General features: G+C 43.0%; 1 protein-coding gene across 1 annotated transcript in view; it reads left to right on the forward strand.

Moving 5' to 3' along the window:
• ERICH6 (glutamate rich 6) overlaps window positions 1-26763 on the forward strand; it is a 27548-nt gene continuing 785 nt past the window's right edge. The window contains exons 1-17 of the mRNA XM_032806210.2: window positions 1-76; window positions 2377-2431; window positions 3200-3285; window positions 4235-4295; window positions 5116-5222; window positions 5701-5776; window positions 7633-7748; window positions 10499-10561; window positions 11953-12011; window positions 12113-12229; window positions 13146-13247; window positions 13327-13484; window positions 16230-16297; window positions 19681-19838; window positions 20802-20887; window positions 24794-24946; window positions 26222-26453. Of these exons, the coding sequence (XP_032662101.2) occupies window positions 1-76; window positions 2377-2431; window positions 3200-3285; window positions 4235-4295; window positions 5116-5222; window positions 5701-5776; window positions 7633-7748; window positions 10499-10561; window positions 11953-12011; window positions 12113-12229; window positions 13146-13247; window positions 13327-13484; window positions 16230-16297; window positions 19681-19838; window positions 20802-20887; window positions 24794-24946; window positions 26222-26453 (1773 nt within the window). The remainder of the gene's footprint in view (window positions 77-2376; window positions 2432-3199; window positions 3286-4234; window positions 4296-5115; window positions 5223-5700; window positions 5777-7632; window positions 7749-10498; window positions 10562-11952; window positions 12012-12112; window positions 12230-13145; window positions 13248-13326; window positions 13485-16229; window positions 16298-19680; window positions 19839-20801; window positions 20888-24793; window positions 24947-26221; window positions 26454-26763) is intronic.

Genomic DNA, 26763 nt, shown 5'->3' on the forward strand with positions numbered 1-26763 from the left:
ATGGAGGGAGCCGGCAGTGCGGCGCGCGAGCGCGGTGGGTCAGCCGAGCCGCCAGCCTCGCGGGGAGCCGGGAAGGGTACGTGGCCCCCGGGTGACGGGGATGGCGCGGCCCAGCCTAGCATGACACTTCTCGGCTGGGACTGCCGGCGGGTTGGGTCTGGAGGTGGCAGGAGCAGATTTTTAAAGGCATTTAGCTACAGCTGCTCCTTGAGCTACTAGATCCAGTAACCTCAGCGCTTGACAAGCCCGCCTGACGGGACGCAGTGTGGATTCCCTTGTTGGACAGACAGAGGGGAGATTAGCTTTTCCCACTTTCTAGCTGCATCTCCCCTTTACCAACATCATCTCATTTGTAAGACTGAGACAGCTTCCCTTTGTTTGCACCCTAGTCTCATAAAGAGCCTGGCTCATTCTTTCTGCTGCATCAGCGGAGTCGGATAGGTGGAAATGTAGCCGTGGGTGCCATCAGCCCACTGCAGCAATATCTCCTCATTAACACTTCCAGTAGTCATAGGAACAGTGATATTTACAAAAGAAACTCAGAGTAGCCTGGTTCACAGAGAGCTTGGGCTGGAAGAGCAATTTTGTAAAACTACCTCCTTAGGACTTTCCCCAAAGATCCCTACTGGAACTGCAGCGGTGCCAGCAAAAGCTCATGGTCACAAGCATCAAGGACGTTGAGAATTTAAGAGAGCATCGTGGATATTCAATCTTTATCCATTGCTAGGAAAGCCACAGAAACAAGTGCAGACAATCACATATCTGGGCCTGTAACCGGCTCAGATACCTCCTGAGCACCCCCTTGTGGTCAGCGGTGACTGTCACACCCTGTCTCTGCTTCCCTGTTTGGTTATCTCAATAACTTACAGAAAGACTTTTCTCTGTTCAGTAACTAGCTTAGGGACTAGTTTTATTGGCATAAAAATAAATGCAAAAAAATCTTATCCTGGACACAGTCCCTCCTCCCTGAGTATAGTCTCAAAACTCCTCTGGTTTCTCAGGATCTTCCCTGCAGGAGCCTTACTTCCACTCCTTTCTGCTTAGAAACTTATCTGGTGTGTCAGCATCTTCCCTACTTTAGCAGGCCACTCCTAGCCCAGCCTAGCTGAAATAACTCCTCTAGTTTGAGGGTCTGTCCCTGTAAGTTCTCTGTAGCTTGCTCTGGCTCTCTGGCCCCAATGCTTCCCCTTGGTCAACAGTATCCTGCAGAAGCTTTCAACTCATTACAGCTTCTATCAGAGTCCTTGCTTCTCTGGCTCTTTACAGAGACCAGTTCCCCTCTGTCATACCCAATCAAGAGACTGTTAATGAGGCATAGGTGGTCTGGAGCAGTGTCCTCTTAAAAGGGCCCAGTCCAGTCTGTAATAGGGTGTAAAGTGTGATAGACTAAGATAATGAAATATGAGAACTGCAGAAAGTACCTGAGTTGCCCTGCCACCTTATTTTCAATTATCTCCCAAAACAGAAAAACGAGATACAAGTCAATGGTTAGCAAGAGCCTCCTTAAGGACTCCTGGCACTCTGCACTCCTCTCCTTGTAGCAAAATGATGACAGTCTCAACCAACAAGCCCAGTACTTCCCACAGGCCTTCCACCCAGCCAAGAAGAACATGTACAGATTGTGACCCAAAGCAAACCTACATCAGCTGAAATGCAAGAAGAGAACACTCAGCATTTGTCCCCTCAAGGCACCACTCTGTTGCCACAGAAGCAGACCTCTCAGTCCAGATCCAAGCTGTTACCTGCAAAGTAATTTGAAATTTCTTCACGGAGAAGAAAACCCTAACTCTGTAACTGAGTGGTGGCAGCTGAGATTAACAATATTATCATCTATCCTGATCAGTCCTGCTGCATGATACTGTTGATGCCAGGGTGGAGAAAAAGAAATGTTTTGCTTTTTGCACAGCAATGGCAGAACGTGTCCAAATTATTTCTATTCAAACTTGGCACAAGACTTCTGCCACTGGTACTCTAGCCATTTCCTCATTTGTTTTATCACTTAGGACATCATCTAGAGTGGGAGCTGGTGATGAAATGTTCTGAGCACCTCTAGGGTATAACATGGTGACTGGAGAGTGAATTGGGAGAAAGCACTTGTTGGGGCCGTGCTGTTGATAGCTGAAGCCAAAGAGTTATAAGAACCTGGCTTCTTGGCGAAACTTTATCCCTCCGAGTCCTTTACATGGAGTAGCCTTTCCATTTACTGCTGTGGGGACAATAAAAAGAATGGGAGATGCTATATATACAGCCTTAATACCTTACCTTAAAATTCTTTACCTTTCCTCTAGTCCAGCTCACCTACTAAGGGGGTTATGCTGGCAAGTTCGAATGCACATCTTGCAGTCCAACTAGTCTGTATACATTTGTATTCAACAGATGCCAAGGAAAATAGAAAAGAAACTTCATCTTCATCCTACGAGGGGCGAAGCAGGTAAGCAAATGGAAATATAACCTTGATTTGCTTTATTCTGGGCTGAGCAGTGTTATGCAGTTGCCATATGTGATCTTAGAGCCAGCAATACAATATTCAGCCCAACATTCTACTTGGGAATCGTCTTTGCTTTCACTGTCTTCCCTCATCCCCCACCCATCCTTACTTATATCACCTGAGAAACATCGGGTGTTTATGCGGCTCTCCAGTGGGTCATCTAGTCCATCATTCCTTGCATCATGGCAATATTGAGGTTTTTCCCCAAAACCATCCCTAATAGGAAGATGTCTAAGCATCCAGTGTAGCCAAGTTGATTTTGTAACCTATGTTGCACCTACCAAATGGCCTGTAGAATTTTCTTAGCAAAGCTCTTTACATCTATCATGACTTGTTCTGCCCTCATTGATTGTCCCCTTTTCTTTATCTACTGTCCTTCTCCCTCCAGTTCCCCACTCCCAGATTGAATAAATATAGCTGTATCCATTTTTCCTACCTTAGCCTTATTTCAGTCTTCATGCTTATTCAATCCTTGAACCTCTGCTGAGAGGATCAGCAGAGGTGCCAGTGGAGGAGGAGGGACTGTATGACTATGTCTGCTAGGAACTAGACAGAGTACAGTGGCATTTTCTTTGTGCAAGGAGAGAGAAATTGAATTTCTTTAGAGATAAGACCATCTATTATAAACAGTGGTCATTAGTGAGACAATAATGTTATGCAGAGATGTCTTTCCCCTGTAAGCTGAACATACTGTCTTTTCAACTTGCTTAGCTCATCTGAAGACAGGAGTTCCACAGAGGTGGAATCAGAGAGCAGCCTCCAGGATGGGGCCACAAAAAAGTCAGCTCCATGCCCAGGTACAATTATGATGTAATTCCATCCTTGCTAGAGACTAGGATTGTAGTGCATTGGGCATATAGGGGGAAGAGAAAAATCAGTGCACAAAAAAAAGGAGGAGGCAGTGAACTGGAGCATGTAGGAAAAGGAAGTAAATAACTTGGGGCAAGAAGGAGAGGTGCACTGAAAAATGGGGTATAGGATCAGAGCTATATTTTCAGTTTTTGATGCCTAAACTTTGACACCTAAATCTATATTTACGCTCCTAAATATGTAGCCTGATTTTCCAGAGGTGCTGAGCACACACATTCTCTGTTAACTTCATTTAGGTACCTAGCTACAGGTTTAGGTGCCTAGCTGTAGACAGAGCCGTCCTGTCCATAGGACAGATTGGGGTGTCCCAGACCCTGCGCTTTAGGGGGCCCCACACTTCGGGATATGGGATCCTGGGGAACTAGCGGGAGGCCTGGCACCGGCAGCAGCGAGCAACTCAGCCCCAGCCCACCCCACCAGCTCCCGGTGTCGCTCAGGTGGGGGGGAGGGACTGAAGCGAGAAAGAGGCAGGGTCAGGGGCTTGGGGGAAGGGGCGGAGCAGGAAAGGGAAGAGGCGGGAGCTTGGGGGAAGGGGTGCAGTGGGGGCGGGGCCACTATGGACAACCCTGGCTATAGACACCAAATTTGAGCACTCTTGCCTCAATAATCTGGTGCATAAAATCACTGGTCAAGTAGGAAAGGGAAGCTGGTCACCTTTATCTGAAGCCAGGAAAAGGAGTTTACTCTCATTCTCATTTAAGACAGGGAATTTGCTCTGTTGGTTGTATTTAATTCAGTAAAAAACAAGTTTTGTTTTTAATTTACATTGATGTCAACATACAATTCTTTAGTCTTCTAGAGCAGGTCAGAATTATGCTTATTACTAGTTTACAGATACAATCTAGTATAAATACTAGTGATTTTTATATGTTACAGGTTCCAAAGTACTAGGAGGAATTAAAAGAGAAATTTCAACATCATTAGGTACATTAAGCAGGTAAGGAAGGACCCACTTCAACTCCCATTTGAACTTAGTGGAATTACTTGCATTGATTTCAATGGGAGTTAGAGCAGGCTCTAGCTGAATTATTACTTCAAAATAGAAGTTAATTTGTTTGTATTTTTGTCTGAGCTGTGGCATGCTGTAACCATTCCTGATATGGGGACTGTGCAACCAGGTAGTCAGTACAATCAGTACAATTAACTGTCTTCTTGGCTTTCACTCTTCTCCAGATGTTGGTCCTTAATTATATTATGATCCATTGTCATGTAGATTTATCTCACCCTAATTTCACAGCAAAACTGGTTATTCATCAAGAGTGGTATCTACATATTAATATTCCCAGTGATGATGTTTCCATAGCTTTACTTACTCACATATTCTATTGTGAAACTGCACAGTGGTAAAATTCTGTCCCTGTGCAACTCTCCTTGCCTTTAGTGAAAGTTCTGTACATGTGTCACAGGGCAGAATTAGGCCTTTTAGGAGAAATATTTTTCTAATATTTAACTTAAAGTTTTCCATGCTACAGTATAAGCCTGTTACTGTGTGATCTGTTCTTGTTGATTAATGAGGATAGTTATGGTGCTGTTATAATATGGGTAGCTATCCAGTAGGAACCCCATTAAGAGTACCCATTTATTTCATATAAGCCCCTAAACAGCCAGCTAAGCATAGCATTTTGTCTTTGACAACAGGAAATCTAAATTCCTTAGGAGATGGCAAACCATCTGACTTAACCATGGGTATTAGTAAGGCACTATGGGAAAACAGCCCTTCACCTAAAGTCTGACCATATTGCCTTTCACCTCCTTAGATCGCCTCAAGACAAGAGTTCAGCAGGAAAATCTGATGGGACCACAGAACCCAGATCCAAGACCAGCGCCCAGAAGAGCACCGCAAAGCAACCAGCTCCCAACACAGGTATTATAGACCCAAATAAAGATAGGACTGGAAGGCGGCACACGCTAAGAGGTGGCATTTTTTTTTTTTTTTGCTTCTCTAGCAGTGTTTTAGCGCCTTTCTTTTTTTTTTTTTTTTTTTTTTGCTTTGGCAGTTCGGGCATCAGTCCGATCAGCTTTTTTTTTTTTTTGCTGGGGGCAGCAAAATGGTAGGTCCAGCCCTGGATAGACTGCATGCAGCAATAATAATCCCTCAGAGCAGATTCAGGAGTTAGTCCTGAACACATCATCTTTTTGAACTAAGTAGAAAATTTCTGCTCTTAAGAAGCACCTTGCTATGGAACTACCATTTAAAAAGTAGCACATGTTTTAGTTTGGATTTTAACACATACAGTTCTGTCTCATGAACCGAGACCAGAAGATGCACTGAAGAGTCTCTGTGTTGAATCATTTAGTATTGTTTGTGTTGCATGCATAGACTAGTTTGTTGTGTTCAACAGGTACAAAAGGCCTTCCTACAATATTAGGTGGAATTAGAAGAGAAACTTGCTCTCCCTCATTACACAAGTTAAGCAGGTGAGCACATGCAAAACTTAATATGATTGGGTGGTGGTCAAACAGGATCATAAGCCGGGAAACTTAGAACCAGTGAGAAAAGCTACTTACAAATCTCCATTGCTTTCATTGTTTTTCCTGAATATAGTTCAAGCCTGCTTTTAAGATATAGGCCTTGTCAAAGGTGTTTGACAGGCGCAGAGACTGCGGTCTTCTGTTTATCCACAAAGCTGGTAGAGCATGGGCCAATGGTAGCATGAGCACTCTTTGAATAAGCTTCAACCTGGATTTGGAGGGAAAGTATCTGTGAGTGAAATGGTAGTTCATTCTCTATGTCCATCCTGTTTTGGCTTCTACTTCAATAACCAACAGGGGTGCCATCGATTATTTGTGCTATGTCTGTCTGGTGGTTGTTTTTGTGATGCCTGTTCACTAGGATCTGTACTAGGACCACCAGCATATTTCATATACATTACTTGCTCATAGCTTTGAGCAAGCTAACGCTTTCAACTCAACTCTTGAATTCACCTCTCCAAGGTAGTAGGACAGCTGCACTGTGTAGTGGAAAGGGGAAAAGCTGTATGATGCTTTCAGTCTGTAAGGAACGTCTACACTTAAAATGCTGCAGTGGTGCAGCTGTGCTGCTATAGCACTTCAGTGTAGAACAGTGGTTCTCAACTCATGGCTCGTGGGCCTCATGCAGCCCAATCAGCACAGAGCTGGGGCCCACGTGACATCCTCAGGGCCATACAGGTAGTATATATATTGTGTGGATGCAGCCCATATACCGCATAGACAGCTGCATATGCAGCCCACAATGGTAAATAGGCTGAGAACCTCTGGTGTAAACACTTACTGCAGCAAAAAGGAGGAGTTCTCCCATCCTTGTAGTAAATCCATCTCCCTGAGAGTCGGTAACTTGGTTAATGGAAGAATTGTTCTGTCAGCCTAGCATGGCCTACATGGAGACTCATCTTAACTATGTCACTCAGGGGATGGTAGGATGGATTTTTCACACCTGAGCAACGTAGCTGGATTGATCTAATCTTCTAGTGTAGATCAGCCCTAATTTTAGATTTCGTGTTATGCTTTAACTATAAATTGGATGATATAGCTGATGTGGATTGTAATCTTCTGCATATGAAAGGTGTTGGAAATTAAGGGGATACATAAGTGGACTTGCAAATTTTAATTCAGTGCTGTTTAAAATAGACTATACTTAAAGTTGATAATTCTTCACCTACTGAACATTTTTTCCTTCCCCATGCCTGCATCTATTATTTTGTTGTTTTTTAAGTTTGCTCGTGAGTCTTGGGCCCTTGGATTTGATTTATAAATTAAAAAGCCATAGATACTTAACAGAGTCTTTGTGATCAGATACAAGAAGAGAAAAGTCAAATATTGGAACAGTGAAACCTTGATGGTGGAGTACAGGAATTTTAAATGCTGGTTTGAGTAATCCTGGTTTCCCAGACTTGACATCTTTCATCTCAGTTCTTACCATGGAAGACAAGAATTTTTGTTTTAAAGTATTTAATGTACCTTGTGTTCATTTATTTGCTTCTTAATGCTTTGAGAGATAAACCAATCTGAGATTTTCATAGTTTAATCTCAAAGGCCTTTTTCAAAGGACATTTTCATTGTTTAGTCCATTGGAGACCTTCAGAGACTGACTTGTTTGAGTGTAAGTCTATAAATCTTACAGATAGCAAAAATAAGTTTCTAGGGCTTTAGTCCTACATCCATGTGTTACTCTAAATTCTAATAGTGTATTAAAAACTCAAGTTGGAAAAACATCCTGTTTGAATGGATTTTCAAAAGCAACTTCTTTGCAACTACCATACATGATTAATTTACAGTTTGTATTTTACATGTAGGGAAAGAAAAACATCTGATAATGTTGGTCACTCAACTCATGAGAAACCTTTAGGAATTTCAGTGTCAATGCAGACGGAAACAAGCTGGATTTATGAACATATGTACAGAAAAACCAGTAAGAAATGGCTTTGTTAGTTCAAGTATCTGTTGCTTACTGTATAAGAGCTAACTTGTGTAGTAGTAATTGCACATTTATAGCATTTTTCTTCTAAGGTTCATAGTAACCAAGGATTTGTGTAATTCCTTATTTTACACAAGTAAACTTGTATACATTTGACACAGAAGTCAAGTGACTTTCCCAAAGGTTCTACAGCAAGTCAGTGTCAGAGTTGAGAACAGAACCCAGGAGGGCGCCTTTCTATAACCACTTAGGGTGATCAGATGTCCTGATTTTATAGGGAGAGTCCCAATTTTGGGATCTTTTTCTTATATAGGCTCCTATTACCCCCACCCCGTCCCGATTTTTCACACTTGCTGTCTGGTCACCCTATAACCGCTAGATAGCACTTCTTCTAAATACAACTATTATTAAACGTGTGACATAATGTTCAGCTAGTATGAAGAATACCCAACAGTCTGTGGGGGAATGCTCAGCAGATAACAGACCTATTTGTCTACCTTATCCCTATGGAAGATAACTTTCAAAGCCTCTAAGTAGAGTTGAACATATATGGCCTCTTTCCTTCTGCTGCTCAACGGAGTTATCCAAATTGGACCAAATGTTAGAGAGGTGGATGACTGGGGTAATATCTTTTATTGGACCAACTCCTGTTGGTGAGAGAGACAAGCTCTTCTTCAGATCTGGGAAAGATACTCAGAGCATCACAGCTAAATGCAAGGTGGACAAGATTGTTTTACATAAATAGTTAGCACATATTGTAAGGGACCATTCAAGGTAGAGTGGCCTATTAACACCTCTGCAGTCACAGGACAAAAAGAGGGGGTTAGTGGATTACAGATCTCTGTTTAGTCCATGATTTTTAAGTGTCTGAAGTAATGAGTTTAAGCTCCCAGGCTCATCTTTTGAAAGTGTTGTGCAGGTTTCCTTTGAGGATGAGGACTGATAGGTCAGATATAGAGCGATCGCTGTGTGAAAAGGGTGATAGGGTGTTTTTATCATTTTCCTGTTTCAGTTCATTTGAGGGTATAGTGATTGTCTGGTTTTACTCACATAGTTCTTGGGACATTTAGTTCACTGGATGAGATACACCATATGTTGTGATAGGTGTGTGCAGGATCCATGGATCTGGAAAGGTATGTTGTGGGGAACATTGATCATAGCAGTGGAGATATGTCTTCAGGTTTTGCATCTGTTGTTCTGGCAGGATCTGGTGCTGCTTTGAGTTGGTGTGTCCTGGTCTGACGATAAGCTTGGAGAGGTGGGGGTGTTGTTTGAAGGCCAGAAATCAGGGTTCAGGAAGGATTTCTTTTAGAATGGGGTCCCCATCAAATATTGGTTGTAGTTATTTGATGTATCCCATATAGGTTCCAGTCTGAGGTGCAGGCAATAACTGGGGGTGTACGGTTGGAGGGGATTTCTGTACTGAAGCAGGTTCTCTTGAGGTATTTGGGTGGCCCATTCCATGATCAAATCTACTTCTCTGGTGGAGTGTCCTTGTTTGGTGAAGGTGGTTTTGAGTGTGTTAAGGTGTATATCCCAGACTTGCTCCTTGGAGCACATTCTGTGGTATCTGAGTGTCTGGCTGAAGATAGATTTCTTGTTTGGGATAATGATTGGATCTGTGAAGGAAGGTGGGGTGATCTATGGGTTTCTTGTATATAGACATCTGTAGGATTCCATTGCTGAAGCTGATTTTTGGTGTCTAGGAAGCTGATGCTGGTGTGAGAGTGTTCTAGAGATAGTTTAATGGATGGGTGGTGGTTGTTGAAGTTGTGGTGGAAATCTATGAGAGAGTTCAAGCCATCTGTCCAGACAATGAAAATATCAATGTGTCTCAGGTATATCATTGGTTTTGTGGTGCATTTGTCCAGAAATTCTTCTTTAAGATGGCCAGTGAAGAGGTTGGCACATTGGGAGCCATCCTAGTACCCATGGCTGTTCTCACTGTTTGGACAAAGTGTTTGTTGTTGAATATAAAAGTATTATGGGTGAGGATGAAATGGACAAGTCTGGCCATGTGTTTGGGATGGATATCTGAGGATTGTCCATTGTCTTGTAAATATTTGAGGCAGGCAGCTCTGCCGTCATTGTGGGGGATGTTGGTGTATAGGGAAGTGACGTCCATGGTGGCAAGGATGTTGTTCTGAGGTAGGTGGTTAATGTTGCAGAGTTTGTAGAAAAAGTTGGTTGTGTCCTGAAGGAAACTGGCTCAACGGCTTGTCTCTAAATAAAAGATATTACCTACCCCACTTGTGTCTCTGGTATCCTGGGACTGACATGGCTGCAACTACACTGCATCATCCAAATCTTATCTGCAGTGTTATTGTAGCTGTGTTGGTCCCAGGATGTGAAAAAGACAAGTACCTTTTACTGGATATCCCCATCACTGTCAATTTTGTACAGGATATCCCAATCACTGTCGATTGGGATATCCTGTACAAAAGGGCTGCTCAATTAGACTTTAATGGATACTTATTTGTAAAATCCAATACAAACACATTGCAAGAGGAAATACTGGACACAAGACGGAGCATTGAATGCCTGGGGCCTGTAGTCTCATAGCACCACACCACTATATTAAAGAGAGGCTCGTCCACAGTGTAGCACTCAATGTATTTTAGTCTCCTTCCCTGGTATTTCCTCTCCTCCAGCTCAGCATTTCCTGCAGCTCTTTTCTTTGATGCGATCAAACACACTGTCAAAGCTTGGCCACTGCCTGTGTTGACTGTGTATTTTAATTTTAGTTCAGAGAAAGACTGAAGAGCTCAAGACAGACAGCATTCACATCACAACTGCTGCTGGAAATGGTAAACTGATACCCAGAGGAGCTGCTTCTGCTTTCCCTCTTGGAGGGCTGCATTCAATTCTGGACACACTAATACCTATTAGATAGTGACAAAGGCCAGGGAACTCAGAAAAGAGCAACAAAAATGGTTTGGGATTAGACAGATTGACCAGATTAAAAGAACTAGAAGTGTGGCTTCTCTGAGCCATGACTGGGGGATATGACTTGTTGCAAGATGATGAAGGATGTAAATAGTAAGGTGGAAGGTGAATTATAAGGGGTGGCACAAGGAAATATAACTGAGTAATGGGATTCGTTGTGACTGGATGTCAGGAAAAGCTTCCTCCCAACCATTTCTACTCAATTGGGAATAGCTGTCTGAGGGGAGTGGTGGAAACCCCTTATTTCGGATATTTATGTGTAGACTAAAGGCTTGTCTACACAGGCAACTTTAAAGCGCTGCCGTGGCACAGCACTGGGAGAGCTCTCCCACTGCTCTTAAAAAACAAACAAACAAACAAACAAAAACCCACACACACCTCTACAAGGGGAGTAGCTACCAGTGCTGGGTGCCAGGGCTGGCTTTAGGCCGATTCCCTGGAATCAGGCCCTGTGCCGAAGAGGGCCCCGCACCTGCACCCAAGGAGGCCGCGCTCCGGGGGTCTTCGGCAGCGTTTCGGTGGCGGCAGGTTCTTCGGTGCCGCAGAAGACCCAGAGAAGACCCCCCGCCACTGAAGTTCCGCCAAAGCCCTGGACTGCCACCAAGTATTCAAATCGGGCCCTGCAGGTCATAAAACCAGCCATACTGACACGTTACAGTGCTAAAACTTGCTGCGCTCAGGGGGTGTTTTTTCACACCCCTGAGCGAGAAAGTTGCAGCACTGTAAAGTACCAGTGTAGACAAGCCCGAAATATAGGAAACAGTCTTGCACTGGCAAGGGATGGATTAATAGGAGTGTCCCCATCTCTAGCTTCCAGTCCCTTGCTTCTCAAGACAGCAGAGGTGGGAACTGCTTTAGACGCTATAGCTCTGATCCAACACTTCACTTAAGTGCTTAGATTTAAGCAGTGAGCAGTCCTGTTGACTTCAATGGGACTATTCCTTGTTTAAAATTAAGCCCATGCTTTACTGCACATGCTTAAGTACAGTATGGGGTCAAGGCCTATATGTCCCTTCCCTGACCAAAGCGGGGAAGGGCTTCACGCTGAGGGACAGCGACCCTACCAATGGTTTAAGAGCAGTGTGTTGATAAGCTCCAAAGATGTTCCAGCTAGGTGGCAAGTGTTAAGGAAGGAGAGGGGAGAGAAGGAGTGTTGAAAAGCCAGAGAGGGAATTCCTCCCAAGATGCTAAGAAGAAATGCTCTCCTGGAACACAATGCCTTCCCTAATTAATTCTCATTGCTGCTATTCAGATATACATGCAGTGCTGTCACAAGACCTCAGCAGTTTAGGCATTTTGTGCAACATGGAGGTATGGTTCTCCAGTCTCTACAATTATACATTTTATTCAAAACAATTTTCTCTCTGAAAAAGAGCTGATTCTACATTGAATTTGCTGTTTTCAAATTTAAGTTTAATGAAGACTTCGTAAGGCTGTTTGAGGAATCTCTGCGCACACTGCCCCATATTGGGCCACCAACTATTCTAGCATATAGGCCAGAATCATCAAGAGACAGCCTGGAGATACAGGTGATGTTTCTTTCTGCTACATGGTAGTGTGTTTGTAGTAAGCCCCAAGAGCCACAGGAGGGAAAAATGAAATCTGTGTAAGATACTGCCATCTGTCAAACTCAACTTGCAAGGGTTTCACTAGCAGTGAGGTTGTCATTCACTAGGGCATTGAAATGTGTAATTCACATACCAAAATACATTACACTGCAAGCATCCCACACTATTTCATGCTGAGGATGGTTCTAGGGCAAAAATCTAGTTCTTTACCTAAAACTGAGATATGCAATCTTATTTTGGTTTATGCATAATGATGCATGCTCAGTACATAGTTCTGGGTACCCAAAAGTGGTATATGTTTATCTAATAGAGACAACACTGCTTCAAAAATAAGACAGTGGCCAAGCAGTCTAACTATCATCTGTCAGGGCTAGGAGCTGGAAGCAGATAGTGTTCCACTGACCAGAGCTGCTCTTGAAACACACCTGATCATTTATCTGCATTTGATCCAGGGTGCTGGGACTAAGAAACACCATGTGAAATAAATAAATAAGCAAGCAAGCCACAGGGGAAGGAGGGAAAACGGTCTCTGAAAACACTTTTTGCCAGGAACCCAGGCAACAAAAATTTGCAACACTGCCCAGCCTCCTCTGTCACCAACTTTGCAGGAGCTAGACAGCTCTTCAAGATCCCTAATGAAATACATTAGATAACTTACAGTACTTGGCAATCTCCTTAGAAAGTAAAAGTGAGCCAGTAGTCTTCAAACTGTCATGCTAATCAGCTCAGAAGCTTGGTTGTGCATATATAGACTGGAGTAAAGGACTTTAAAACATGATAGTTTTGAAGGTGCCTCCTTTTCCTAGAATAGGAGGATTATAGAAACCTCACATGACCGTGCAAATCCTTGTTTTCCTCTCCCACGCCCCCACTGTAGATAGAAGAGGAATCTACTGCAACATGCGAGTACTGTGGCAGCTTGCTGAAATTATTTCCTTCCTATGAAGATCTTGACCCAACCTCTGAAGATTATGAATCAGTAAGCGATTGGAAAGAGTTAACAGAGCTTCTCCACGAATCACCCCCCACTGGAGTAACACCACTGCTTTGCTTTTCAGTTTTTCTGTTGTGAGCAAAATCAGGATCTCTATGAGTACATCATTACTGAAAAAAAGATGTATGAGAATGCTCGAAATGAGTCAATCTCCATTGACCCTCATGCAGCCCATGGCAGTGAAGTGGACAGGCAGCAAGCAAGGGAGAAAGAATATCAAAGGTACCGTTTACTGGTAAAATATAACAAACTTTGCAGTTTGTTCTTTTCAGTAACAACATTCTAACCTGGGGGAGACAATGCGGAGAAATTCAAAATGTGGCAAATGGGAGTAAAAAGAGGATCTGCACCAAACAGGAGGAATACATGTCAGGAAAAGTCCAGAGAGGGCCTGGTCAGCATGTGTTAGCACATGCCCTACTTGCACTGTCTTCTAACTTATATTAGTGACATCTTTGGCTTTAGTAATCTCCAGAAAGTAAGTGAAGCCAAACTCATAATCACAAACTGACAGTGTTTAGGGCCTAAGTCTTGCCCCAAATGCTTAAGCCACATTTTTCAGTGAGATACAGATTTTGGATGCCTTTGGTTTTGGGGTAACCAAACTGAGATACTTCGAACCCACTTGTCAGAGGGGCTGAATACTTGCAAAATTGACATGTATTTGGGTTGTGAGTGCTCAGCACTTCTTAAAAGTTATATTTGGTGTGTGTGTTTGTATGTATGTAATGTGTAATATATCAGGTGAGTCCTTGGTGTCAAGGTGGCAGTGAAGATCAGTGGCAACTTCCCTGCAATCCCCCATTATTACTACTTAGAAAGGTCTGTCTGGAGGGATTTATTAGATTGTTTTATCATCAAGTGATAGTTCTAGCAGTAGCAATACAGAAAAAAGCCCAAACCTTTTAGGTATATAAGACAGACAGATAATTAGAAAACAGTAAAAGGTTTGTCTGTTCTCTCCAAACTCCATCTCTGCCTACAGTAGCAACACTATCCTGTACCATCAATTAAATGAAATGGTGACTTTATAGAAGTCTCTCCTTCCTTAAAGAAAGAGAAAAGCAAAATAGGATGGAGCTGCAGAGAGTGGTAGAACTAGGCTAAGGCCAGTACTCAGCAGTACAAATATAATTTTAGAGAAGGAATTGGTAGAGCCTTTCTTGTCCAAGCTGAAAGATAATAACCAGATAAATGAATTCTAACCCTCTGCACAACTAATGAGTAATAAAAAAATTAGCTGGCTAGTGATATCCCCATTGCAGTATGGACTGGTCATCCATTTTACTGCATATCTTACTGTGCATGTCCAGTTTCTTGGCCCTTAAAAGGAAGCCAAAACCCAGTGCAAATATCTGGGCCTACTCCATAAACTTAAAGCACAGAAATAAAGTGCCAGGGGAAATGTTAAGAACATTTCTATCCCTAAATGCTCAGTTAACAGTAGGAGTTCCATGTACTCCTATAATTTATGTACCGCTATTGTTGGAAAAAAACAGAGTTCTCACTTTCAGGTTGGGTGCAGCAAGTCAGATACTTTATTATCTCTAGCAATTGCGTGGCGGGAGAGCGCTAAACAAGTCTCTCTCTCTAGGTAAACAATGACAGCAAGCATTTATACATTTGTTACATATAATAAAGAGCAACAGCTGCATTTTGTTTATACACAGGTCATCCTGATATCTTATTTTTCTCACATCTATTTAGACTTGTCTACATTCCATACTTTATCTAACACAAGGTCGCAACAACTTCTCACACAGTTCTTTCCCACTCGCCTCACACAATCCTCGCTTCTACAAATCTCGCGTTATTAGGGTTACAGCTAGCCTGACTCTTGCTAACAGAGACTGTCATGCATTGAAATCCCCTTCAAATCCCTGTCAGTTCTTTCTCTGCTTCCACACTATAATGTAAGTATATTGCACTGTGTACCAAATTTATAGTGTATTTGGCTTAATTTTAAACTTAGATAAAGAGAATAACATCACAAAATAGCATTAAATAACAACCCCAGTTATCGGTTTTGTTTCTTCCTAATCTATTCTTGCCATGGCTTGCCCAGCATTGGCTATTAGGAGAGATTCTTGAGCCGACTTTAGAAATATGTTTAGCCAGCATAACATATCTGGAGCTGTGCTGGAAGCTGCAAGAGAGAGGCCATTATTTTCTGTATTAAGAAATCTGCGTAGTGTGGATAAATTCCAGTCATTCCATCTTGATATCCACTATCCCACTGCCCTAGCTGTTTAAAAAGATGTTGCACATTCAAAGGCTGGGTCAGCTTGTCAAGATAGCTCATGGCAGTGTAAAAGTCTTCACCATGAAATAAAAATCTGTCACATAGCCTGTTAATTTAGGGCTCATGAGACTTCACAGACATTCAGTGCAAAATAAAACTAGATCTTCTGATTCAATCTTTTATCGGACTGAGCTTAGGAATTCTTCCTTTGTTTTCCAGCTCATCAGTGTTACTGGTAGAATTTTTGTTATCATTTTATCATCACACTGAATATCCTCATACGCAAGAGAGGAAATTTCCAGCTCTGCCACCGTAACGTCATATTCTGTACTTTCCCTTATGTTCTGTCAGAATATCAGTTACAGAATATCCATTAAAGAATCTTGCAAGATGTCAAATCTCTTCTATACAAGATTCATATTTATTAATGAGCTAAAAACTGTAATGTATGCAGAGTTGGTCAATCATGTAACAGTCAAATTTTACGTCATACTGTAGTCTATAAATAGGCCCAATTCTCTTTTTGTGCACAGATTTCATAATGACATTATTTTACTGTAGCCAGTGGAGTTACTTGCAGTTGCATAAGTAAGAGGAGAATCAGGCCCAAACAGCTGTCAAACAGCAGCTCACTTGCATTACTGCTGCAAGGACATTTGAATTGTACTTGTATCTTTTGAAAAAAGATGTTTGGAATTTATGTCCTGTATGTTTTTGCTTTATAGGCAACAGGAAAGACAAATAGCAAAACAGTTTGCATTCATGGCAGCAGAGCAGACCAGCTTTGTTGAATGTGAGTTGGATTTTTTTTATCGTTACGATGAACTCCAACTGAAAATTTGTGCCAGAGTTGGAACGGGCTTTCTCACTGGATGTGGATTTCAATGCCTGCTCTCTAATTTATTATCAAGTGTGCCATGCCTTTTACATTAAGGTGGCTCCTAGCGTGAAAAAAGAAACAGGCACAGCTGTGTTACACAGTTACACAGGTTGGGGTCTCTTATTCAGACTTCAAAGGCTTATGCTTGAACTGTTTGCTTTAATATACAACTTTACACACACAAGCTACCTTAATAGAACATGAAGGTTGCAAAGTCAAGCTCTGAAAAGTTAGGAAATGCCAGAATTAAGGTTGCCTGCGCAATCTTCATTTGGCCTCTTTGCACATATGCATTATGACAGTCTGTAATTACAGTTTTTCACAGGATCATGCTTCATTCAGTCACAGGATGGGTGGTGCTCAATTCATGAGAAGCTATTCACACATTTCATTTTATCCTCATTGTACAATGGGTGGTCCTGAGCCTTATTTGCTGCACATTATTCAGAGTCTTTCCTGAAGTGAGAATTATTAATTTTCTCATGGGCTCATCACTGTAGTGTCTATGTGCTTCATAAATATTAACTTATCTTCAAAAAACTCCTGTGACATAGGGGTTGGTATTATCCCCATTTCACAGGTGAGGAACTGAGGCACAGAGATTAAGGTAAAAAGTATACACTTATTTGGGCACCCAATTTGAGATGCTTAGGACCTGGTTTTTCAGTGAACTTATTATGTAGCACTTTATGTATTCAAGCACAACTCCCATTGACTTCAGTTGTAGTTGTGAGCGCTCAGCACTTCTGCAAATTGAGCCCCATGGTCTCAGGCCAAAAGGAAGAACAGACAATTAGTGACCAACTGTGAAAAGTTTGATTTAAGTGACTTGCCCAGCATCACCTGGGAACTCTGTGGCAGAGGCAGGGATAGAATCCAATTCTTCAGGATCACGTTCAGCTGCCTTAATCATGAGATCATCCTTCCTCTTCCTGCAATTCCCAGCCTCGTTCACTAGACAGCTTCCAATTTTTTTGGAGTGGGGGGAGAAGTAGGGGTCCTACAAAAAACAGTCTCCTTCACTGCATAGCCCTGATTTATCCTCAAAGCAGATCTAGCCTGTGCACTGAATGAGATGGGTCCGGGGCGGTGGGGGACAGGAATATGCGATCATGTAATTAAAGACTGTATCATAATATATATACACCAGGGGGCCAAATTAAGGGAACAAAGTAACCTTAACTCTGGCATTTCCTAACTTTGTAGTGCTTGACTTTGCAATCTTAATAATGTTCTTTTAATGTAGGTTGTGTGTGTAATGTCCTAGGATTTGAAAAAAGCAAACTGAAAAAAATTCCTTCATGTGACATCATATTGTCACCCATTTGGGTCATCAGCAGGGTTGGAACCTTTGGATTCACTGCACAGACCTCTTTCACTTGAGCTGAGTACCTGATAGCGTTAGAAGTTTGACATCCTCTATGCAAACCAGCACAGAAAGGTGCAAGATATTTCCATTAAAAGTGGGTTTCACAGAAATTTGTTGACAGATGTATGGTGAGATTCAAGAATCCTGATTTTCATTCTGGGCTCTGAAAGTGACTTTGCACTAGTGGGCACAGACCCTTATCCCTCTGCCCAGTCTTCTCTTCCCCACCACTGACTCCTTGTCCCAATCCCATTCTCCTTTCCTACCCAGTCCTACTCTCCATTCCTCTGGTCCATCAGCTGAGTTTGGAAAGGACTGGCTGGGCAAAAGGACAATCTGTCTCTCACCTTAAATGATAATTGGGAATCATTTAAGAACACCTTAGTAGGTGCCCAAAATATCAAAATTGAGGAAGGCGGCCGTGCTGGTAAAAAAACTGACCTGGTTTAGAGGGGAAGTAAAGACAGCTAAAAAAAATTAGATGCAGCAAAGAAAGGGAAGTAGATAGGAATTAAATAAAATCAGAAGTTAGGAATTGTAGAAATTTGATAAGGGAAGCAAACAGACACAAGAAGAAATCTGTGGCCAGAAGAGTAGAGTTAAGGACAATAAGAAGAAGTTTTTAAAATGTCAAGAACAAAAAGAATCCTGACAATGATATTGGTCCATTACTAGATGGAAATGGAAGACTTATCAATAATAATGCAGAAAAGGCAGAAATATTCAGTAAATATTTCTGTTCTGCACTTGAGAAAAAAAAAGATGATTTAATCACATCCAGTGATAACAATCTTTCTATTCCATTCCACTTGTATCTCTGGAGCATGTTAAACAGAAGCTACTAAAGTTAGGTCCAGATAGCTAGCTCTTTTAGGATTCCTGGATGCATGTTGAAAGCTCATTGGCTCATTAATACTGCTTTTCAATAAGTGTTGGAGCACTGGGGAAGTTCCAGAAGACTGGAAGAAAGCTAATGTGCCATTTTTGAAAAGAGTAAACAGGATGACCTGGGAATTATAGGCCTGTCAACATTGATCCCAGGCAAGATAATGGGAGCCACTGATCATTAAAAGAGGGTGGGTAATGTAGTAAATGCAAATCAACATGCATTTATGGAAAATAAATCCTGTCAAACTAACTTGATATATGTTTTTGATGAGATTACAAGTTTGGTTGATAAAGGGAATAGCATTGATGTAATATACTTAGATTCTGTAAGACGTTTGACTTGGTATTGCATGATATTTTGATTAAAACTAGAATGATATAAAATGAACACAGCACTCATTAAATAGGTTAAAGACTGGCTAATTGTTAGGCCTCAAAATGTAATTGTAAATGGCGAATTTTCATTGAGTGAGTGTGTTTCTAGGTGATCCCACAGGGATCTGTTCTGGGCCCTACACTATTTAACATTTTTATCAATGATCTGGAAGAAATCCTGCAGAAGACACAGAAATTGGGGGAGTGGTAAATAAGGAAGAGGAGAGCTCTGAGAGGAGGGAGCATGCCCAGTGAGGACAGAATTTTCAGAGATTTTAGCTGTTAAGCTTTAACAAATCTCTACAGAGACTGAATTTTTCAAATGCTTATAACTTGGGCAAATTTGGGCAGATTTCCACAGGTATGGCAAAATCCACATCCTTGACACAAGGGCCACCCCTCAAGTGCCTGCTGCAAAGGAAGTAGGAGCCAGAGTGTTTCAGAGAAAAGGTCTCAAGAATGTAACAACTTATTTTTCCAGTGGCCATTTCCAAGCCAAGGCAGACACCCAGCATGGAAAAATTCTGCCCAAACGGTTGAAGTCTGCCAGTTATAAGCAACTGAAAACAGGGTCTTCTAATGAGAAATGTTGGGCAAACATAATAATATGTGGTGCTACTAGCGCCCCACCTATAAATATGTAACTCTTTTCTTTTCTCCTTAGATTCAAAGCAACTCAAAACCATTTCCTACCAGCTCTCCCGTGAGCCACCCTCTCCTGGAGGCTGGACTCTCATGCCTGATGAGACAGTTGAAAGAGTAGAGAAAGAGGAAATTAACTACAGTATTACTTGCTGTGACTTTACCATTGCGGGTGGAAAGGTAACAGCGCCTGTACTTCCTCTGTGATAGATCCCCACTCTTGGGTCTTACCCTTCCAGAGTGACATTCACCTCTGTGCACAAAGCCATGCACTTAAGAAGGGCCTTAGTGGGACTTAAATGATGTGTCAGCCTTTCACTGCCTCTGGTCATTGGGGTGAGTTTCACCCCCAGTGTGCAAGAGGCCAGGAACTCACAACATTGAGGAGTTTAGAGAGCTGCTTTCTCCAGCTTCCGCCATGTTCTTACCCACAGGTCTGTGTCAGTTCCTCTATCAGAGAGACAATGGCCAGCAAAGGAGCTTCATTCATTTACTGCTTTGCCAGCAGCTACTGGGACAGTTTTAGCAACTTAAGCTTTTAGTGTTTCTTGACAGTCAGAATCATGCTAATTTCCTTTTCTTTTTGCCTTTACCTGCTAGTCCTCTCCATTTTAGCTTGTGTCTGAAGTGGGAATACAGGGCAGTCCTTCTCTTGAGGAACATGAGCTGTACCACGTAGCAGGGGAGCAGGATCTAGTAATGAAAGCACTAGGCCAGCGGTTCAGGAGATCTGTGTTCTAATCCTAGAACTTCAAACCTCTGCTGCTTCTGGGAGCTGTGCAGAGTCATAGCATGTGTCGAGCAGGACAATCCCTAGACCCCACTCCCTGGCAGGACCTCGAGGGCCAGATTAAAACATCTGAAGGGCTGGATGCAGCCCCCAGGATGTAGTTTGCCCACCCCTGCCTTAGATTATAGGGTCTTCAGGGCAGTGATCCAAGTAACATGTGGAGGTTGAGTGAGGAGTGGGGGGGAATCAATATCAAATTTTTTAACTGCAAGCTAAGAGACCAGCTTTCCTGCAGTGGGTGTAACAAGGATCTTAAGAAGATAAACACATGAACAACTGGGAAATTGTGCCTTTAATAGTGAAGTTTATGTGAAGATTCAATTCATCATTTTTTTCTTCTTTTTAATATGTAGCTAGTGAAGCGACTATTCTTGGAAAAATACTACAAACACGGAGGAAAGTTCCTTACCATATTTCCAGATGGTACAGCACAATTATTGTATCCTTCACAAGGCTCATTTACCTGAGCAGTCCAGAAATTTGATCACATTTTTAAAGATTAGTTCCTTTTACCTCAGAATAACTTGATGTATCACTCACATTTGCTACCACAGCCCAAACAAATGCTAATTTTAAAAAATTGATTTAGATTTTCAAAACCAACTAGTGATACCTTCAATGGCCCCTGATTTTCAGGAAGGACTGAACATCTGCCCTGTGAAAGTCAGATCCCTTCCTAATGTCTCAAGTTATGCACCTAAAGATTACTGCTCACTTGACAATTTAGGCTTTAAATCTTAACTAGTATTTTATGATGATAAAGGCATATTCTACAAATGATGCCAGTCTCAATCTGAGAAGTTCTATTCCTGATGACCAGAATAACTCCTCTTTTCTCCAAGGAACTCCAGCTGCTTTAGTACTAGGTGTTACTGCTGTGATAGGTTCAAGATTTGAACGCTGTGCATTCTCAGCTGAGCATTGCCTGGTAATATTTCATGACAAGAGGATGTTTGTTTGGAGAACTAGATTAGATTTCTATGTGAGAGGGTGGCAAGGCAACACAATAACAGAAGCCACTTATTTGCCAACCCCCCGCCCTGCAGCAACAGAAGGCACAGATGTACTAACTTAGAATCAACGTGAGGGAGGGGGAAGCAAAGCTTCCTCCAACATGAGAATGGCAAAGGACAAAACCTACCTTGAAGTCTTAGCTGTCACTGTGGTGATTGCTACAGAGATTCAAGAACAGCCACAGTAAGCTCCACAACCTTAATTATAGTGGGGTTACTGCCATATTGTAATGAAACTGGCTTGCATCAGGGCATACTCTATTTTAAAGCATATGCATTCAAAACAGAACGGAACTTGGTTTGAAATAACAAATACCTTTAATACCCTTAAGTATTCTAGAGCACTTGGCAAAGCCACAAGCTGGACGCTGGTAGTGCTGCACTGAGGCTCCCAATGTGCACCCTGCAGCATGTCACACATAGGCTCAGCTCTTAGAATCTTTGTGCTGTACTGACCTTTGGCCAGGGCACCAGGTAGATCTGCCACTCTTTTGGAAAGAGCAGAAGGAGATCATTTACCTGCTGTTGGCGTTTCAGTTTAACACCTCAAATGGAGCTGCATCTCTCCCAGTGCAGCACTGGAGTGTCAGTCAGTGGGAGCAACTATGTTCACCCACAAGCTTCTTCAGGAGATGCAAGCACTTTATAACCTGAGCTATGCTGATATACCCCCACCCATGAATGTCCATTCTTGAAAATGACTTTCAGATGGGTAGATCTAAGATTAACCTTTTGAGAAATGTCCTGTGTTTAAAAAGGAGCATGTAAAAGCTACTAGGGACAGATACAAGTCATGAATTTACAAGATATCAAGAACTGTTTAAACCCAACAGAAATATAACAACTCCAAAGTGACACTGTAGGCTGAAACTAGCTTTACCATTGTCCATTGTAACACTCCAAGATCCTCTTGTTTTTCCTGCTGTTTTTTGCAGCAACATTTTTCTGAGTAAGTGACGCACCAGAGAAGACTTATTAAAATACTGCTCCCACAGTGAACATGGGTTTGAGATAACTTCCCTGCCTTTGCTACCATCCCCCGCCCCTACTCAGTTCCAGAGAAAGAGCTATTAATTTAGCATTGTCAAATTACAAGATGCCATAAATGTTTATGACGCAGGTTAAATCAAGTCTACCAGAGAAAACTTATCCCTGGGCTCAAAGATATTTCTGAAGAGCAAATGTTTTGCTTTTCAGATTGCACCAAGTGTTTGGGTTTTTGTTGCGTGAGGGGTTTTGGTTTTTTATTTGCGTGATGATTTCCATGGGGACGATACATCTGGCCCCAGATTTCCTTATAGGGTTTCACTGCTCCCATTATAATTACACAAGTTGATTCAATATACCCAGAACATTTTTCCAGATATGCTTCCATAGGCGCTGCCTTTTATTTTTCCCTGGGGGTGCTCTTGCTCCGCTTCTTCCAACCCCTGCTGCAGCCCCTCCCCGAGGCCCTGTCCACGTGCCACTCACTGCTCTCCACCCTGCCCCAAACCCCTCCCTAAGCTGACGATCAGCTGTTTGGTGGTACCCCGGGCTAGCAGATTGGGGGTGCTGCTGAACAACTGTGGCTGGTGGGTGTTGAGCATCCACTATTTTTTTCCCATGGGTGCTCCGGAGCACCCACGGAGTTGGCGCCTATGTATGTGTCTTTAGTGTACATTTACTAAGTGGCGTTACCTGCCTCTTTGGTTACTGTTGTAAGGAATCATTTCTGTTTAAATAGGAGAACACATTAATAAGAGTCCTCCATCCCTCACCACTCACTGCTGGTTGCATACAGACCACTGGTACACATGGCTCCTCACAGGCTACAATGAGACATTTTTCTGGAACGCTGTAAGCCAGAGGTGGCCAGCTGTGGCTCTGGAGCCACGTGCAGCTCTTCAGAAGTTAATATGTGGCTCCTTGTATAGGCACTGACTCTGGGGCTGGAGCTACAGTCGCCAACTTTCCAATGTGCTGGGGGGTGCTCACCGCTCTGTCCCCGGCCCTGCCCCCATTCCACCCCTTCCCGCCCCCTCCCCTGAGCCTGCCATGCCCTCACTCCTCCCCCACCCCAGAGCCTCCTGCACACCATGAAACAGCTGATCAGGAGGTGGGGGAGGGGGTGCTGATCAGCAGAGCTGCTAGTGGGTGGGAGGGAGGTCCTGGGAGAGGGATGGGGGCTGCTGATGTAGTGCTGTGGCTCTTTGGCAATGTACATTGGTAAATTCGGGTGCCTTCTCAGGCTCAGGTTGGCCACCCCTGCTGTAAACAATTACTCTTCCCACCATTCATCCTCTGACATCAAGACACATTGTTGGAAGGGACTTGGCCTCTAACACCCCCTGGTGGCCATTTCCTTGGCCTCAAAATGGCCTGTCTGTCAGAGGCGATGTCTACACTACCCACCGTGTCGGCGGGTTACAATCGATTGCTCAGGGATCGATATATCACAGCTCATCTAGACGCGATATATCGATCCCTGAGCGCGCTTATATCGATTCCGGAGCTCCACCAACCCCAACGGAGTTCCGGAATCGACAGGGGGAGCCGCGGAAATCGATCCCGCACGGTGAGGACGGGTGAGTAATCCGATCTTAGATATTCGACTTCAGCTACGTTATTCACGTAGCTGAAGTTGCATACCTAAGATCGATTTTTCCCTGTACTGTAGACCAGCCCACAGTCTTCCTAACCTGGCCACTAAAAAGTTCAGTCCCCTCCCATGGTGATATAAGGGCCAACTATAATTCCAAATAAATATTGAAACTAATAATTATTCTGCCCCAGTTGGGCTACACTGAAGTTCTCTTTTCTTGGCCCTTAAGCTCAGGTCCTGTAAAGCATCTCCTAGGCTGAGTTCCTCCCAGTAGGTTTTCCCTCCACTCCCTCTTTTCCCTGGGGAGTCCGGTGGCTTCCCTCAAGGACATCCCTGCTCTAACCGGTCCTGTCTCAGGACTGCCCCCACAGGAGCCTTATCTTTTCCATGGGGGTCTCATCTAACCTGACACCTCCAGGCCCTTCCAAGAGAGAAAACACCTCTCCTAGACCTCCCCCTACTGAGTAACCAAGTCTGTGTAAGCAGTTGTCTCTGACCTCCCTGCAACTGGGGTCAGTCACCATCACATGCAGCTGGGGGTAGCTGCCAGGGCCCAGGTGAGGCTAAGCCTGAGACAGAGTCCCTTGGTTAAAATATTGGCAGCCCAGTCTCACGGGCTTTAAACAATATTCTAGCTGCTGTGACAACCTTTGTATTATAAAACACTTACCAAAACTACTGCATGCTTGATAATAGGGCAGTGTTACTAGCCAAACAATGAGGCTTTGAACACCTTATCTGAACACAGCTATCCATCTGGCACTCTGGCCGTTATCATTGTGCAAAAGAGGAGAGGTTATATTTGTATAGTACAGGAAGACAAGCCAAATAATGCAAAAATTCAAGCAGTGTTTGAGTCCAGTGGCAAAGGTACTTGCTATCATCCAAACGGACTTGTATGGTATGTCCATGTAAATCAAATCACCCTGTTTAGCATGTGCTGACACATCTGTAGCTCAGCAGGGTTATATCCCCCCTTTGTTTAAAAATTAGCATTTTAATAAATTCAAATGCCAAGCTATAGCGTAGGTCAGGTGCTTTCCAACTTCAAGTTTTATTTATGTTCTGAGGCCATGATCCTGCAGCCAGTTAATTGTGTGCATAAGCAAGCCCATTGAGGTGAATGGAACCACTCTTATGCTTAAAGTTAAGCACATATGAAATGTTTGTGGGATCAGGCCCATTGTTGTAAAACATACAAAGCCAACTTAAATCACAGGTGAAGACTTAAGATGAAAACCATAAATCCCTCTGAACTAGACATCGAACAACCCCTGAACTGTAGAGTATTTACAGAGCTGCGTTTTGTACACCAGGGACTCCTCCCTGGAAGCTGAGAAGCCTTGGGGTGGGATGATGTAAGGGGAAAACTGTTAACAGTAATTCCACTTTTTACTCCCCACCCACACAAGCAATACATTTGCCTAAAATACCATACAGCAAAGTCAGTAAATGTAAAGTCCTGGAAACTCTGCAGTGAATTAAAGAGAAGAAAACACAGTGGGGTGAAAGCCTCTCATTTTTCTACTTTCTGCTTATTTAGGGTTCAGTTGTGCAAGGGACCAAACCTCTTGAGCAGCTTTTGACTTCAGTAGCAGTTGAGCATCTCCTAGAGGTGTTGAGTTCTTTCAATACCATGTGAAGTCAAGCCCTTAGGGCCCAGTTTATGACCTACCTCAGCAGAAGACTCCCTCTAACTGTGACTAGGTTTAGACATGTAAGGGCCCGATCCTCTAGACCAGAGGTAGGCAAGCTATGGCACGAGTGCCGAAGGCGGCACGTGAGCCGATTTTCAGTGGCACTCACACTGCCTGGGTCTAGCCACTGGTCTGGGAGGCTATGAATTTTAATTTAAAATGAAGCTTCTTAAACATTTTAAAAACCTTATTTACTTTACATACAACAATAGTTTAGTTATATATTAGAGACTTAGAGGAAGAGACCTTCTAAAAACATTAAAATGTATTACTGGCTTGTGTAACCTTAAATTAGAGTGAAGACTCGGCACAACACTTCTGAAAGTTTGCTGACCCCTACTCCAGACCCTTACTCATGCGTAGTCCCTTTGATTGAAGGACAGTAAAAGTTTGCAGGAGTGGGCCTACATTGTGTTAGTAACAGCAAGGCATGATCTGTTATGTAAAGCACTAATTTTATTAATTTCCTACTTGTTTAGGATAAACATAAATATTCACGGAGGACATTATTCAGACCAAGCAGGCAACAGGGTGCGAATGTGGACCTGGCCAAATAGTTTGATGGACTGTGGACCCCACGTTTCATTTAAACCCATCTTTATATCCTTGAACCAATATGTTGGTGTCAGGATAGTTGGACAAGACAAGATTGCGGTTTCTTTTCTTGCCATGGGCCAACAAGCCAAATTCAACGTGGGAACAAAAGTGCAGGTACTTTAGCGCACACCCGCACCCACACACACCTTCACCCCCCCGCCACCCCCATGGACCACCTGCACAGCTCCTTGCCATTAAGCTTCCCTCCTTTTGTTTGGCCACAGGCAGCTTATGCATTTTCTGCAAAATGTTTAGCTATTTTCCTCAAACCTCACTGGTATCATCGTGGTCAGTTTGTTCGTTGTCTAACTTCCATAGAACCTCATCCTTAAGTCTCAAACTATTTCCAGAATTGGACCTAAGCACCCCTGCAACTCCTATACCCTCCCCGCCCCCAATAGTCCATATTATTGGTCTGCAACAG

This window comes from Chelonoidis abingdonii, chromosome 8 (genome assembly GCF_003597395.2).
Source record: "Chelonoidis abingdonii isolate Lonesome George chromosome 8, CheloAbing_2.0, whole genome shotgun sequence".
Taxonomy (NCBI): domain Eukaryota; kingdom Metazoa; phylum Chordata; order Testudines; family Testudinidae; genus Chelonoidis; species Chelonoidis abingdonii.